At 41.3% G+C, this 12,477-nt stretch overlaps 1 protein-coding gene across 1 annotated transcript in view; it reads left to right on the top strand.

Moving 5' to 3' along the window:
* The window catches only part of LOC121314216 (chondroitin sulfate proteoglycan 4-like), a 28,474-nt gene extending 17,594 nt beyond the window's left edge, over positions 1-10,880 (top strand). The window contains exons 6-10 of the mRNA XM_041247246.1: positions 3,100-3,298; positions 4,019-4,150; positions 5,948-6,120; positions 7,850-8,033; positions 8,350-10,880. Of these exons, the coding sequence (XP_041103180.1) occupies positions 3,100-3,298; positions 4,019-4,150; positions 5,948-6,120; positions 7,850-8,033; positions 8,350-10,397 (2,736 nt within the window). The 3' untranslated portion in view covers positions 10,398-10,880. The remainder of the gene's footprint in view (positions 1-3,099; positions 3,299-4,018; positions 4,151-5,947; positions 6,121-7,849; positions 8,034-8,349) is intronic.
* The last annotated feature ends 1,597 nt before the right edge of the window (positions 10,881-12,477 follow it).

Below are 12,477 nucleotides of genomic sequence, written 5' to 3'. Positions count from 1 at the left end.
ACAGATAAAATGCTTAATTCCTATCAAACAGAGAATATATTTTAATGATGAAACGTGAGTGGAGGTAATCTAAACTGTACATTCATTACATGGCTGGAAGGGCCACCTGGTTAAATACACAGTGTAACACTTTTTTTTTTTTTTGGTTCCTGGGTAGTAAGTGTTATTTCCTAATTGCTTATGCCTCAAAAGTATAGAAAATGGCTATTATTCCCCACAAACTTTGCTTTTGTGACCAGGACAGTGATATTTTGAAATTTACCTATTTTCCAGAACATTCCAGATAGATTCAGTGCTTGGAGTAAACTTGGAGTAACTTCTAGAACTTTCTAGTAATATAAATAGTAGCATAAATACAGGGGCCTTAAGCCCACCAGTTCAGTTTAGTTCCAGCTGCCTAAGTGGATACATATCTGCATTTTTCTGAGATGGCATCAAGAGGCTGCAATGATAGCATTCCTGAAGGGTCTCCAAGGCGGTTTTACCAAGTTTCCCTGCTATCTTTGCCTTTGGGACAGCAGGGACACCAAGGCGCACTACCACAGGCGGGACTGGCCACAGCGGACCAAGTTCTCTGTGGGGAGGAACAACGTCAAGTGGGAGCCACTGGTGGACCCCCTGAAGGGGCTGATGCCACCACTGCACATCAAATTGGGCCTTATGAAACAATTTGTCAGAGCTCTAGATAAGGAGTCGGCAGCCTTCAAGTACCTTCAAGACTTCTTCCCTAAGCTGTCTGAGGCAAAGGTCAAAGCCGGTGTCTTCGTCGGACCACAGATAAAGAAGATCCTGGGGTGCAATGAATTCCCCAAGAAGCTCACTAGCAAAGGAGAAAGCTGCTTGGAACAGCTTTGTCGCAGTGGTTCGGAGCTTCCTGGGCAATCACAAGGCCGAAAACTATGTGGAGCTGGTTGAGACTCTGATGAAGAACTGCGGCACAATGGGCTGTAGGATGTCCCTCAAAGTCCATATCCTTGATGCTCATCTTGATAAATTCAAGGAGAACATGGGAGCATCCTCGGAGGAGCAAGGCGAGCGCTTCCACCAGGATATACTGGACTTTGAACGCCTCTACCAAGGACAATATAACGAGAACATGATTGGAGACTACATTTGGGGGCTGATTCGTGAAATTGATTTACAGTATAATCGTAAATCTTGAACAACTACTCGCTTCTAAATCTTTTGTAGTCATTTTTGTATTACTTTAGTATAAATACATGTTAATTTGGATTCATATGTTGTTTTTTTCTGACTTTATGTGAACGAAAAGTTCATTGGAAATAGGTGCATTTCAAAATATCACTGTCCTGGTCACAAAAGCAAAGTTTGTGGGGAATAGTAGTCATTTTCTATACTTTTGAGGCATAAGCAATTAGGAAATAACACTTACTACTCAGGAACAAAACTTGTGTTACATAGTGATATAACAAGGCTCTGGTAGATCATCATTTCATTCTAATTTAATTGAAACAAATAAAAAGGTTCCTAGATTTCTTTTTGATGCCCTAGATACATTAATTAATCCTTCCCCTAATAGTCGTTTCATAGACGATTCCATCCTCCTAAATCATCTTGAAAGTACTGTCTGGCCTTGTCCTATCCTGGTTCAAGTCTTATCTTTTGATAGGTTTCAGTTTGTCTCTATTGGAGAGGTAAAATCAGCAATATCGGAAGTTGTCTGTGGTGATCCACTGGGCTCCATTCTAGGTCCCTTGTTGTTTTTGTTACATATGCTACAGTTAGGTGACGTTATCCGCAGACACAGAGTGAACTTCCATTGCTATGTTGATGATACCCAGCTGTGTTTGCCCCTAAAGCCAGGGATTTCTTCAGCCTGGGTGTTACCAGCTACTTGCCTTACAGACATCATGCATTGGATGTCACAGGATTTTCTAATGTTGAATTCAGATAAAACCAAAGTTATGCTAGTGGGCTCCCAGAACCAACTAAATGGAAATTTGGGATTCCATAAACTCGATACTTGCAGTCTCTCATCAAAACTTAAACTAGAAATTAAGAGTGTTGGCATCATCTTTGATCCTGATTAGGATCTTTGATCCTGATCATTTGAGTCTCTTATTAGGGAAGTTACTAAAGTATCTTTATACCATTTGAGAAATATAGACAAACTTGGACCAATTATTTCTGTATCTGATGCAGAGAGACTAATGCATGCCTTTGTTTCATCTAGAATTGGTTATTGTAATGCACTTTTTTTCTGGTGTCCCAAAACATGGTATCCCATTTGCAGCATGTTAAGAATACTGCCAAAATTCTGAATAAAACCAGGAAAAGTAAACATGTTACCCCTGTTTTGGCCTCTCTACACTGGCTCCCTGTGCAGTATAGAATTGATTTTAAGATTTTGCTGTTCACTTACAAAGCCCTGAATGGATTATCACCCAGTATCTTCCAAACCATTGCTGGTTATTCCTAGGGTCAACAAAAGCAACACGGGAGGGAGGATTTTTTCTTGTAGAGCTCCTAAATTATGGAATGCTCTGCCTTCATTTTTCAGGGAAGCTGGGACCATTACAGATTTCAAGTGAAGACTAAAAACACAAAAAATGGCTTTCTTATCTTAGTGGGTTTTAATGTAACTTTAAAATTGCTGCTTTTGTATTATGTGTATACTGTTATTTAAATATGTTACTTAAATGGTCTGATTGTGGCAGTTGTATGTGTGACATGCTTTGCAAATGTATTGTGTGTTTTATTTTTTCTGTTATGTACTGTATAGTGCTTTTCAATACTTTTGTATAAAAGCGCTATATGAATGCAATAAATAATATACTGAATTTCTAATGAAATGTAGCAGGTTTGGCACAGATATTCTTTTGAAGAAAGTGCAGTATGTTTGTGACATTCTTAACTGGAACTCTTGAAGGAAGATGGCTGTTTTATAAACAGTAAATGCATTCTCAATGATGTGACTGCTAGTGTTGGGAATGGAGTACAATTCAGAATCAGGGCTCGGCCTTGCATTGTGCTGACACAGTGGTGACTTCCAGCCTGTTCAGTAGATGTAAAGTGGTGAAATACCGGGTCTCTTGCGTGGGCAGGTCTTACTGCAGCTGTGATGTTGATATGTTGCAGGTGTGGGTGAGCTCAGTTACTGAGATAACACAAGCAGACCTGAACTCTGAAGACAAGGACTCTCCCCCAGAAGAGCTGAACTATGTCATTACCCCCCCCAGCAACGGCCACCTAGCTCTCAAGAGCTCTGCAAACAAGAGCATCCTGAACTTCACACAGGCACATGTTAACAACGGGGAGGTAGTGTTTGTACACAGCGGTAAGTGATGGTCCCAGTGTAGCTCGCTGTGAGGTAAACATCAGACCTACTGTATCCTGGGAGGGATTCAGAAGCACTTTGTTTACATGCATTTGGATCTTCATGTTCCCAACATTCACAGTGCGTTGCTAACTCTGGAATTTCTATTGACGCATGTTGCTAAATATATTATATTGTGAACCCCCTTCTGCAAATCCATACGCCTTTCATTAATGTGACTCTATTCTCTCTATAATGCATTACGTGAATAGTACACGTGCCCATTTGAAATCTGTATTGTGAAATCTGTGTATACCCAGCGGTTCCGTCTTAGTATTTGCTTTTGTAAATTCCAAAATAACAATAATACAGTAATCGCCCTTTCCCAGTACCCTAAAAACTGTCTAGAAAATGTTGTGTATCAAATTTAACAGCATGTGCTTCATTCAATCGCAGTGATTTAGTCAACATGTATTGTACCCTTTTATAGATGCACTAACTGTATCTGATTGTCCCTTGGAGCCTTGTCTGGTGGATTGAGTTTTATTATTATTAACAACAATTAGTCATGTAGTCTCCAGGTGAGCAATGGTTTGCACTGTATCGGATTGTCTTCAGGAGCCATGTCTGGTGGATTTAGTTTAGTTGTTGTTGTTATTATTATTATTATTATTATTAACAATAATTAGTCATTTAGTTTCCAGGTGAGCGATGGTTTGAACTGTATCTGATTGTCCTCAGGAGCCATGTCTGGTGGATTTAGTTTCCAGGTGAGCGATGGTTTGAACTTTGCCCCTCGACAGATCTTCAGTGTCACAGCCAGAGCTCTGCTCCTCCGCTTGGACACAAACCAGCATCTTCAGGTATTTCCAGGTAAACAGTCCAGTCTTTCTCTCTTACTGAACTTGCTTGATGAAATTCCTGGTCTGTTTAATACTGGAAGCAGGGTTCTGTGGGGGTGATTCAGTGGCCTTGCATGCATTACACATCTGGGGTCGTGGGCTGAGGTATATTACATATTGTACTCTTCAGGGTGCTTCATTGTGGCACTGGCACAGATTGCATCGTTATGTTCCCTGTGTTCTCTCTTCAGTGCTGGTAGAGACATTCGGCACTCTGGTTAAGCAAGATAAGCTGCAGTAAGCAAACAGACTGTTTGTGAACAGTATGGGTGCACATGAAATACATGATCAGTGCCAAAATGTAGTGAAACAACTACATTGTTAGGTGAGCCCTGATAGGATAGGTTCCATCAAATACATTGCATGAGCCCTTATAGGTTCCATCAACTACATTGTTACATGAGCCCTGATACGATCTGTCAACTACATTGTTACATGAGCCCTGATAGGATAGGTTCCATCAAATACATTATTGCATGAGTCCTGATAGGTTCCATCAACTACATTGTTACATGAGCCCTGATAGGTTCCATTGAAATTCCTTCTTCACTCATTTCTTTGACATTTGTCAGCATGGCACAGCTTTCCGAAAAGAGGAGTATGACATCCCGGGCCCTTGCCGTTGTGTGTGCTGCTCTGTGTGAAGGAGCAGCAGCGTGAAGGCATGGAGATGTGTTGAGCAGTGATCTGTCTGAGCTGCCGCTGCTTACACTTCTTGTTCCATAATTTCCTTTGTTGTGATGGAGTTCCAGCTGAATCGCAGTATTCAAGCAGCAGTTCAGACATGCCTGCTTTGAAAGACCGTGAAAAGCTACAGTTCTATATGGCAGAAGCAGACAATCGCCTCACAACCTCAGTATAACTATAGCTGCTGTAATCCACACTGGCCTCTGTCCTGAAGCTCTTATCCAGTCTGAACTTGATGTCACAGCAGTTTGCATGGGCAGTTTAACTAGCCTAGTCTGTGTGGGCAGTTTAATTAACCCAGTTTCTCACAACTTTAGAACTGCCTGCTTTCCTGTGACTCTTAAAATGAGATGTTCATTTGCTGCACAGGACTGGTGATTCTCTTTCATAGTATTCAGTGGTTTCCTGTGCCTGTGTGCAGTCATGTGGTTTAACCTCTGCACATCTCCGATTCCATTAAACTCAAGTGTACTGATGTAGACAAACGTTTCTTTGAAAATTTCTTATGTTATAAAGACACTTGCAGACTTTTAGGTAGACATGTTTGTATGACTAAGTTTTGTTTTAGTATTACTGTGTGTCTTGTGATTGGAGGGTTTTCGAGTGGATGATCTTTACAAGTAACAAAACAAAACCAGAACATCTTTACATTTAAAATTACTTTTGTGATAGTTTAAAGTTGCTTAACTAACTCCATATTCAGTAATATTGGAGTATGTTTCAAAGACATTCGTAAGGTTGATGTTGAACGTGTTTGTAAATAGTCTTTTAAAAGGTTGTTCCTGCTGCCAAACAGTGAATGCAACTTGTTTTACAATAGCCATCATCCAAAGAAATAGAAAAGAAAGCTCCAGCAACTTCATAGAAAAGTTGAAAGTAAAGGTATTTTAGAGTTACATTAAAACCCATTAAGATAAGCCATTTTATAAAAGTGTTTTTTTTTTAGTCTTGACTTGAAAGTTCTTTCCATGATGGCTTTAAATACCATCACAGGTCTTATCAGTTCTCTTGCTGCAGATCTGAACTTGGCTTCAGCCCTTCAGTTGTACAGATTTGACTGCTGTATTCTTTTTTGTTTCAGGGTCTCTAACTCCCATTTCATCAGAAGATTTGCAAGCCGTTACGAATGATGATGATGGAGCAGGAAACCGCACCATAACCTTCACGCTAGTCAGCTCTCCCACACTGGGGAGGCTGGTCAGAGTCGAGCCTGACAACTCCACTGTGGAAATCTCCACTTTCACGCAAGCCATGGTGAGCTTTGATTTAACACAGAAAGGAAAGCAATTGAAATGTGTGTTTTTAGTTTGTTTTTGTTAATGTTTCACAAACAATTGCCTTTGGGTCCAGAAAAAAAAAACAACCTCCCATCACAGATCTGTTCATGATGCTTTTCTGTATTTTTTACTGTTGCTTTTATGCCACTTTTCCACTTCCTTTTTTTTTTAATATCATGGGTTTTGCTTTGGCCAAATGTTTCAGCTTTGAAAACCTAAGCACAGGATGGTTGAGTGACTTGTTCAAGGTCACTTGTTTTTATACCTACACCCACTTAAAGTACACAGACGATCAGTAGATTTATGGACATCTCTAAGTCAGTGGCTGGCTGTATATTTGAACCCAGGATCCTCTGAAGATTGAGAATCAATCCCCTTGATTGATCCTAGGATCCTGTGAGGACTGAGACTCAATCCCCTTGATTGATCCCCGGATCCTCTGAGGACTGAGACTCAATCCCCTTGATTGATCCCAGGACCCTCTGAGGACTGAGAATCCCAGGATTGATCACAGGGTCCTCAGAAGACATCGAGGGGTCTCTGAAACATGATGATGTAAACTGAGTTTACTTTCCATCCCAACCTTGGCCACTCTGTCACATTACAATTAGCAAAAGCGTGCCATCAGCAGTTTAAATACAGTATACCAATGTAAATGGTACTCAATCACTGAGGACAATACACCAAAACAAGTCCTCATGGGTAAGCAGCTTGTTATATGATCACGATTAAGTTTACTCAAGGCTGTAGAATCCTATTTTACTACAGTGTACTTGAAGCGATCGTCTTGTGAGGGGGTTAGTTTAAGTGCCATGCAGCGTTACGTGTTATAGCCTTTGCATTAAAATGACATTACAGTGCATTATTTTACTGTCAGGACTACCACTGCATTTAAGCATCTGTGGCTTACTTATTTTCTGTTGTGATGCAAATCTCACAGTTTTTCATTAAGCGGAGATGCAAAGCTTTGCAAATCTCCCCCCCCCACCTCCTCAATGCGCTGCCCTGCAATTACACTCCCTCTACTTGCATATCACAAAATAGCACTGCTGTACTCTGCATGTATTAAATTAATGTGTATTCACATTACTGAAACACATTTTCACTAACCGTGAACACAAAAAACATACACAATGCAGTGGCGCAGTCACGTTTGATTACAAACAATGCAGCCTTTCCTGCATCATTGCACGGTCCACCCTGCATACACTCCTAATCACACGAGATGTGATCAAATTCAAAAACAGCTTTATTGGCTGTACACGTCATTGCACTTGATCGGATACCGTATTACTTGTAGTCAGTTTGCCCCGAAATTATTCTTATAAGCAGATTGCTTGATTCTTACAAGCAGAGTATTTTATATTGGTTAGTATAGGAATGATTTTGTCCTAGTAGTTTTGATCACTGTATGCGGTTGATTTCTTATATCAGTGATTTCTTATAAACAGAGTGCGCTGTATTATATTATTCTGTTTGACTGCCCTTCAGCGCCTGGTGACCCCACCTTCTCTTATTATTATTCTATTTTTGTTGTTTTTGTACATCAGGGTGTAGTAAATAAACAGTAATATTATGGAGAACAGTTCAACCAAAAACACAATTTTGTTTTTCCAGTGAAATTATGTTTCTACCCAAGGTTGCAAGGAAGGACAAGCACACAAAGCTGACAGAAACATGACGTGTTGCTGATCTGTTCTCTTCAGGTGGATGAGGGTGTGATTGCTTATGAACAGACTAACCTGGAGTCTATAGGATGGAGTGCAGAGGACTCCTTTAGATTCACTGTGTCCTCTCCGCCTGCCTCTCTGGATCCTCATGTATTTAACATCGCCATCTCTTATGAAAACACTGGTCCTGAACAACGGAGTCTTCTGCTTGCAAACACAGGTGTGCTTTAATGCATTTTATAACCAGACAGATCATTTAGCGAATTATGTTTTTTATTCCTTGTTATAAGTAGAACTGTTCTTATTCTAAAATAAATCCACTCTTATTTTTTAATCTTAAAACTTAGATTCTAATGGCACCTTAATTCATTTTAAACTGTCCTCATGCGTGCGCGCGCACACACACACACACTCACACAGAGGACCTATTGAATTACATGTTACCTGCCATTCACATTTGTTAAGGGACCTCAGGACACAAGCAGTATATTTTTGCTTCTGTATTGTTGCACATTATTTATTACTCTGTTCTTCAGGTGCCGTGGTTACAGAGGGTGAGAAAGTGCTGATTGATAAATCCATGCTGGATGCTTCCAACCTCCTGGTGAAGCTGCCTGAAGCACAGCGCCACTCTTACGAAGTCTGGTATGAAGTCACTTCTTTACCCCAGCATGGTGTGATCACTGTCGGACAACGCAACCTCACCAAAGAGAAGCCCAACTTCTCCCAGTTCATTCTCAACAAGTATGGAATTACCTACCAGCACGATGACTCTGAGTCTCTGCAGGACCACTTTACCTTCGGTGTGTGGTTAAACCTGAAGAGCAAGACTGCCTCCAGACCCCTGGATGGAAGTGAAGTGATTGAAGAGGTCTTCAATGTTACCGTCACACCAGTCAACGACCAGCCTCCAGAGCTGAAGACGAAGTCTCCAGGCCTAAGGGTCGTGCAGGGCAACAAAGAGTTGCTTGTTCCAGAGCATTTGAACGTTGTGGACTTAGATAATCCTCCAGAAGATATCAAATACACCATAATCAGTAAACCCAACAATGGCTTTCTAGCGATGGGCAGCAGCATTAACGATTCCATCATGACCTTCACTCAGGCTGACATCAACCGTGGCAGAGTGTGGTTTGTCCAGGATGGAAGCACGTTCTCAGGAGTCTTCTACTTCAGTGTCACGGATGGCAAGCACAGGCCGCTGTACAAACTGTTCAATTTGGAGGTGACAGAGATTACCATTTTCCTTTCTAACAACACAGACGTAGTGCTGGAGCAGGGTCAAACTTCTGTGGTCATCACCAATGAGCAATTAGCAGCAGAGACCAATGGTAAAAACACTACAATCCACTATCTGGTTACAACCCCTCCACAGTTTGGAAAGCTTCTCATCACTACTGAACCAGTCACACATTTTGAGCAAGAAGACCTTTTACAAGGAAGACTATCCTATCAAATGACTAATCTAACATCCTCCCGGGATAGCTTTGAATTCACTGTCTTTACTTCTGAGAGTAATCTGACTGAACAGGTCCTTAATATTACAGTTAAACCTTTGATAACCTTAAGCCAAGACACAAGGGTCCCAAATGAAATTGCATTTAAATTGAGGAGCAGCATGCTCAATGCCACACAGTTATCGGTCCTGAGTGGTAGCGATCCACACTTTGAAATAGTAGTGCCTCCAACACACAGCAAAATTTTAAAGTCCAAAAAGCTTAAACATGGACCTTCAGAGCCTGTTCTGTCTTTCACTCTCAAAGACCTTGAGATGGGGATCGTGTCACTTGAGTCTAAAGCCAACATGACAGCAGTCCAGGAAATGAATGATTCGTTCACCTTTGTTCTTCATGCAGAGAGCACTCAACCTGCGATCGGTGTTTTTCTGTATGTTATTGTGCCATATGATCCGTCATTGGTGCCAGTTGTCACAACCAAAAGCCCTCGATTGACTACTGCATCAGTTATAACTAACCAGACCGCCTTAGGTGAGCCCCAATTACCATTTTCAGTAGAGCCCCCTGTGGTTACTAAGGAACCGACCAAGCCTGTTACCAGATGGAAAGGTAGGAACCGCTGGGGAAACCCCAATAGAGTTGCTATCCCTGAGCCAGCAGTGCCAGATGTAGCCTCGGAGAAGCAGGAGAGAACGCCCAAGACCCCTGTTGTGGAAGCTGCAGCTCATCCCAGCAGGGCCTCCAACCCCCTGCTCATCATACTGCCCCTGCTGGCTTGCCTCCTCCTCGTAGTTATTCTGGTGGTGTTGATTATAATGTTCAGACACAGAAAAGAGAAGCAGAAGCCTCTAATTCAGAACCACCCCAACAACACCACTGCCCCAAGCAGCCCGAGCCCGTGTCAGCCTGAGAGGAGCCTGGCCGTCCCGTCGGTCACTGTGACACCACTGCTGAAAGGAAGGGAGGCCGGTGCAGACATGGGGCCACGAGGAATTGCATTGGAGACCTGTGGCAGCCCACAAGAGACCTCCCTGCAGCTCTGTACTTGGAACAACCTGGACCCAGAGACTCTGCAGCACTGCCGGACCTCACACCCAACCCTGCGCAACAACCAGTACTGGGTGTAGCTTCAATTGTTGCTGTCCGCATGCATCACAGCTCTCGCCTTATTCCACTGCTGCTGGACAGTTCTGGGAATAAGCAGACAGGAAAGGCAGCTCTATTCAACTATAATACAGTCACCACCACTTAGAACGGGCATGTGTGTGTTAATGTGATTTACCCACAGTAAGCAATGGACGGTATAAATTCCCACACAATAACCTGACATTCAAAGTGTCCCCCAATCACCAGTACAGTGATCAAAACAAACGAGCGTGTATGCGGTTCAAAATCTTTATTAAGACACTCATTATTACACTGATAAAAATATGTATTAAAACATATGAATGAAGTAAAAAGTACAGTAATCCGTCGCATATCTGACTGTGATGGGACCAGAGTAAGGTCAGATATGTAAAAATGCGATAAATGAATTCTTTTTTAAATGCCATTATACACAGCTATACAATTACTGTACTATATTATTGTTTTGAGATTCAGTTTTTATTAGGGCGCTCCCCTAAATCCCTTGTTTAGAAAGATAAGGTATTAATGCTTGTGACAGAGTAGCCGTGTGGGTGCGTACATTTGCTGCTGAGTGACAGGCAGGAGAGCGAGACGGAGGTTGAAGTTGGCAAACAGGATTTATTTGCATGTTGTAGCACTGAGCTGCGCGGGGTTTCCAGGATATAATGAGGCAGACAGTAGTTACAGTTCAAAGCTGTAGGAAACCGCTGTGTTTTTTATTTTATTTTTATTTTTTAGCTTTTTATTTACACTGAATTTTTGTGCTGATGCTCATCGCTTTTTTTCTTTCCAGCCATGCTTGTTGCAGTCAGTGCTGTTTTTTCAAACTGTTAATAAACCTGACACTGGGGTACAGGGATTAAATAGCCAAGGTACAGTGCAGGGGTAATCGCTCAGTAAAAAGGCGCAAACAGCTGATTAATTAATCTGTCAAGCTTTTACTACAGTAAAGTGCTGCCTTTTGTATTGAAATATATGTGAGTGACAAGCTAAGAGTTGCAAACAGCCGATTTGTGGATTAGAAAGAGCGATTGCTACAGTATAAGCAGTTTGTTTGTTGTTGAAATCTATTTGAATGGCACATAACAAGATCCAAACAGCCAAGTTTGCCAGAAATATATTGCGAACTTAACGCGGTATAAACTATGCCTTTGTTATTGAAGTCAGTAGGAATGGCAAACGCTATTTGACTGATTTAAACGGCTGCCTGAAATAACCCTGTACGGTGTAAGTGGTGGCGACTGTAATACTCAGTGGTGACGAAAGCTCAGCCAGAGGTTTGCTTTACAACTTTAATATAAAATGTGCTGTGTCTTCTAAGCTCAGGAACAGCTTGCTTTTCTTTTTATTACAGTGGCATTCTGAGGCACGAGTTAATGGTTGATGTCAAGATTTAATCAACAAGTCATTTGGGTTTTTCATTAGCCTGTAGGGTAATTGTGGATACAGTCAAAAATACACTGCTGTGTTTCAAAGGGATTTGACCACTATTTCTGGTTTACTACCTTGTTCCTGTCCAGACAAGAGGGGGGTTAAAGTGCACCAAAATCCCCACGAAAGAATCCAGTAAAACAAACAACCTCCACAATATGCAAGTATACCTTGCATTCTGTGAAATCCTTTCTTACAAAGTTCACTATCACTAACTGGAAGCTATGTCCTTCACTTTTTTTTTTTTTTTTTGATGACGTGTGAATCACAGTTTACAAACACTAAACACAGAAAAAAATGTCCTGAAATTAAACAGTCCTTTTTACAATGTAGAGTTTTATGTCTACTGAAGGATACAGTGCCTATAGAAAGTCCCACCACTTTTTTCACATTTTGTTGTGTCAGTGCCTCAAAGTTTCATGCATGTAAATGAGGATATTTTTTTCACTTGTCTACACAAAAAACTCCACATTGTTAAGGAGAAAAAAGTTATATTGAAAATACAAAACTGAAAGATCGGATAATTGGATAAGTCTCCACCCCCCTGAGTTAAGCACCTTTGGCAGCAATTACAGCTGTGAGTCTGTTAGGGTAGGTCTCTACCAACTTTGCACACCTAGATTTGGCAATATTTGACCATTCTTCTTT

This window comes from Polyodon spathula, chromosome 1, assembly GCF_017654505.1.
Source record: "Polyodon spathula isolate WHYD16114869_AA chromosome 1, ASM1765450v1, whole genome shotgun sequence".
NCBI lineage: Eukaryota > Metazoa > Chordata > Actinopteri > Acipenseriformes > Polyodontidae > Polyodon > Polyodon spathula.
Note: the sequence above shows the minus strand (reverse complement) of the source record. Positions and strands in the feature narration are given on the sequence as shown.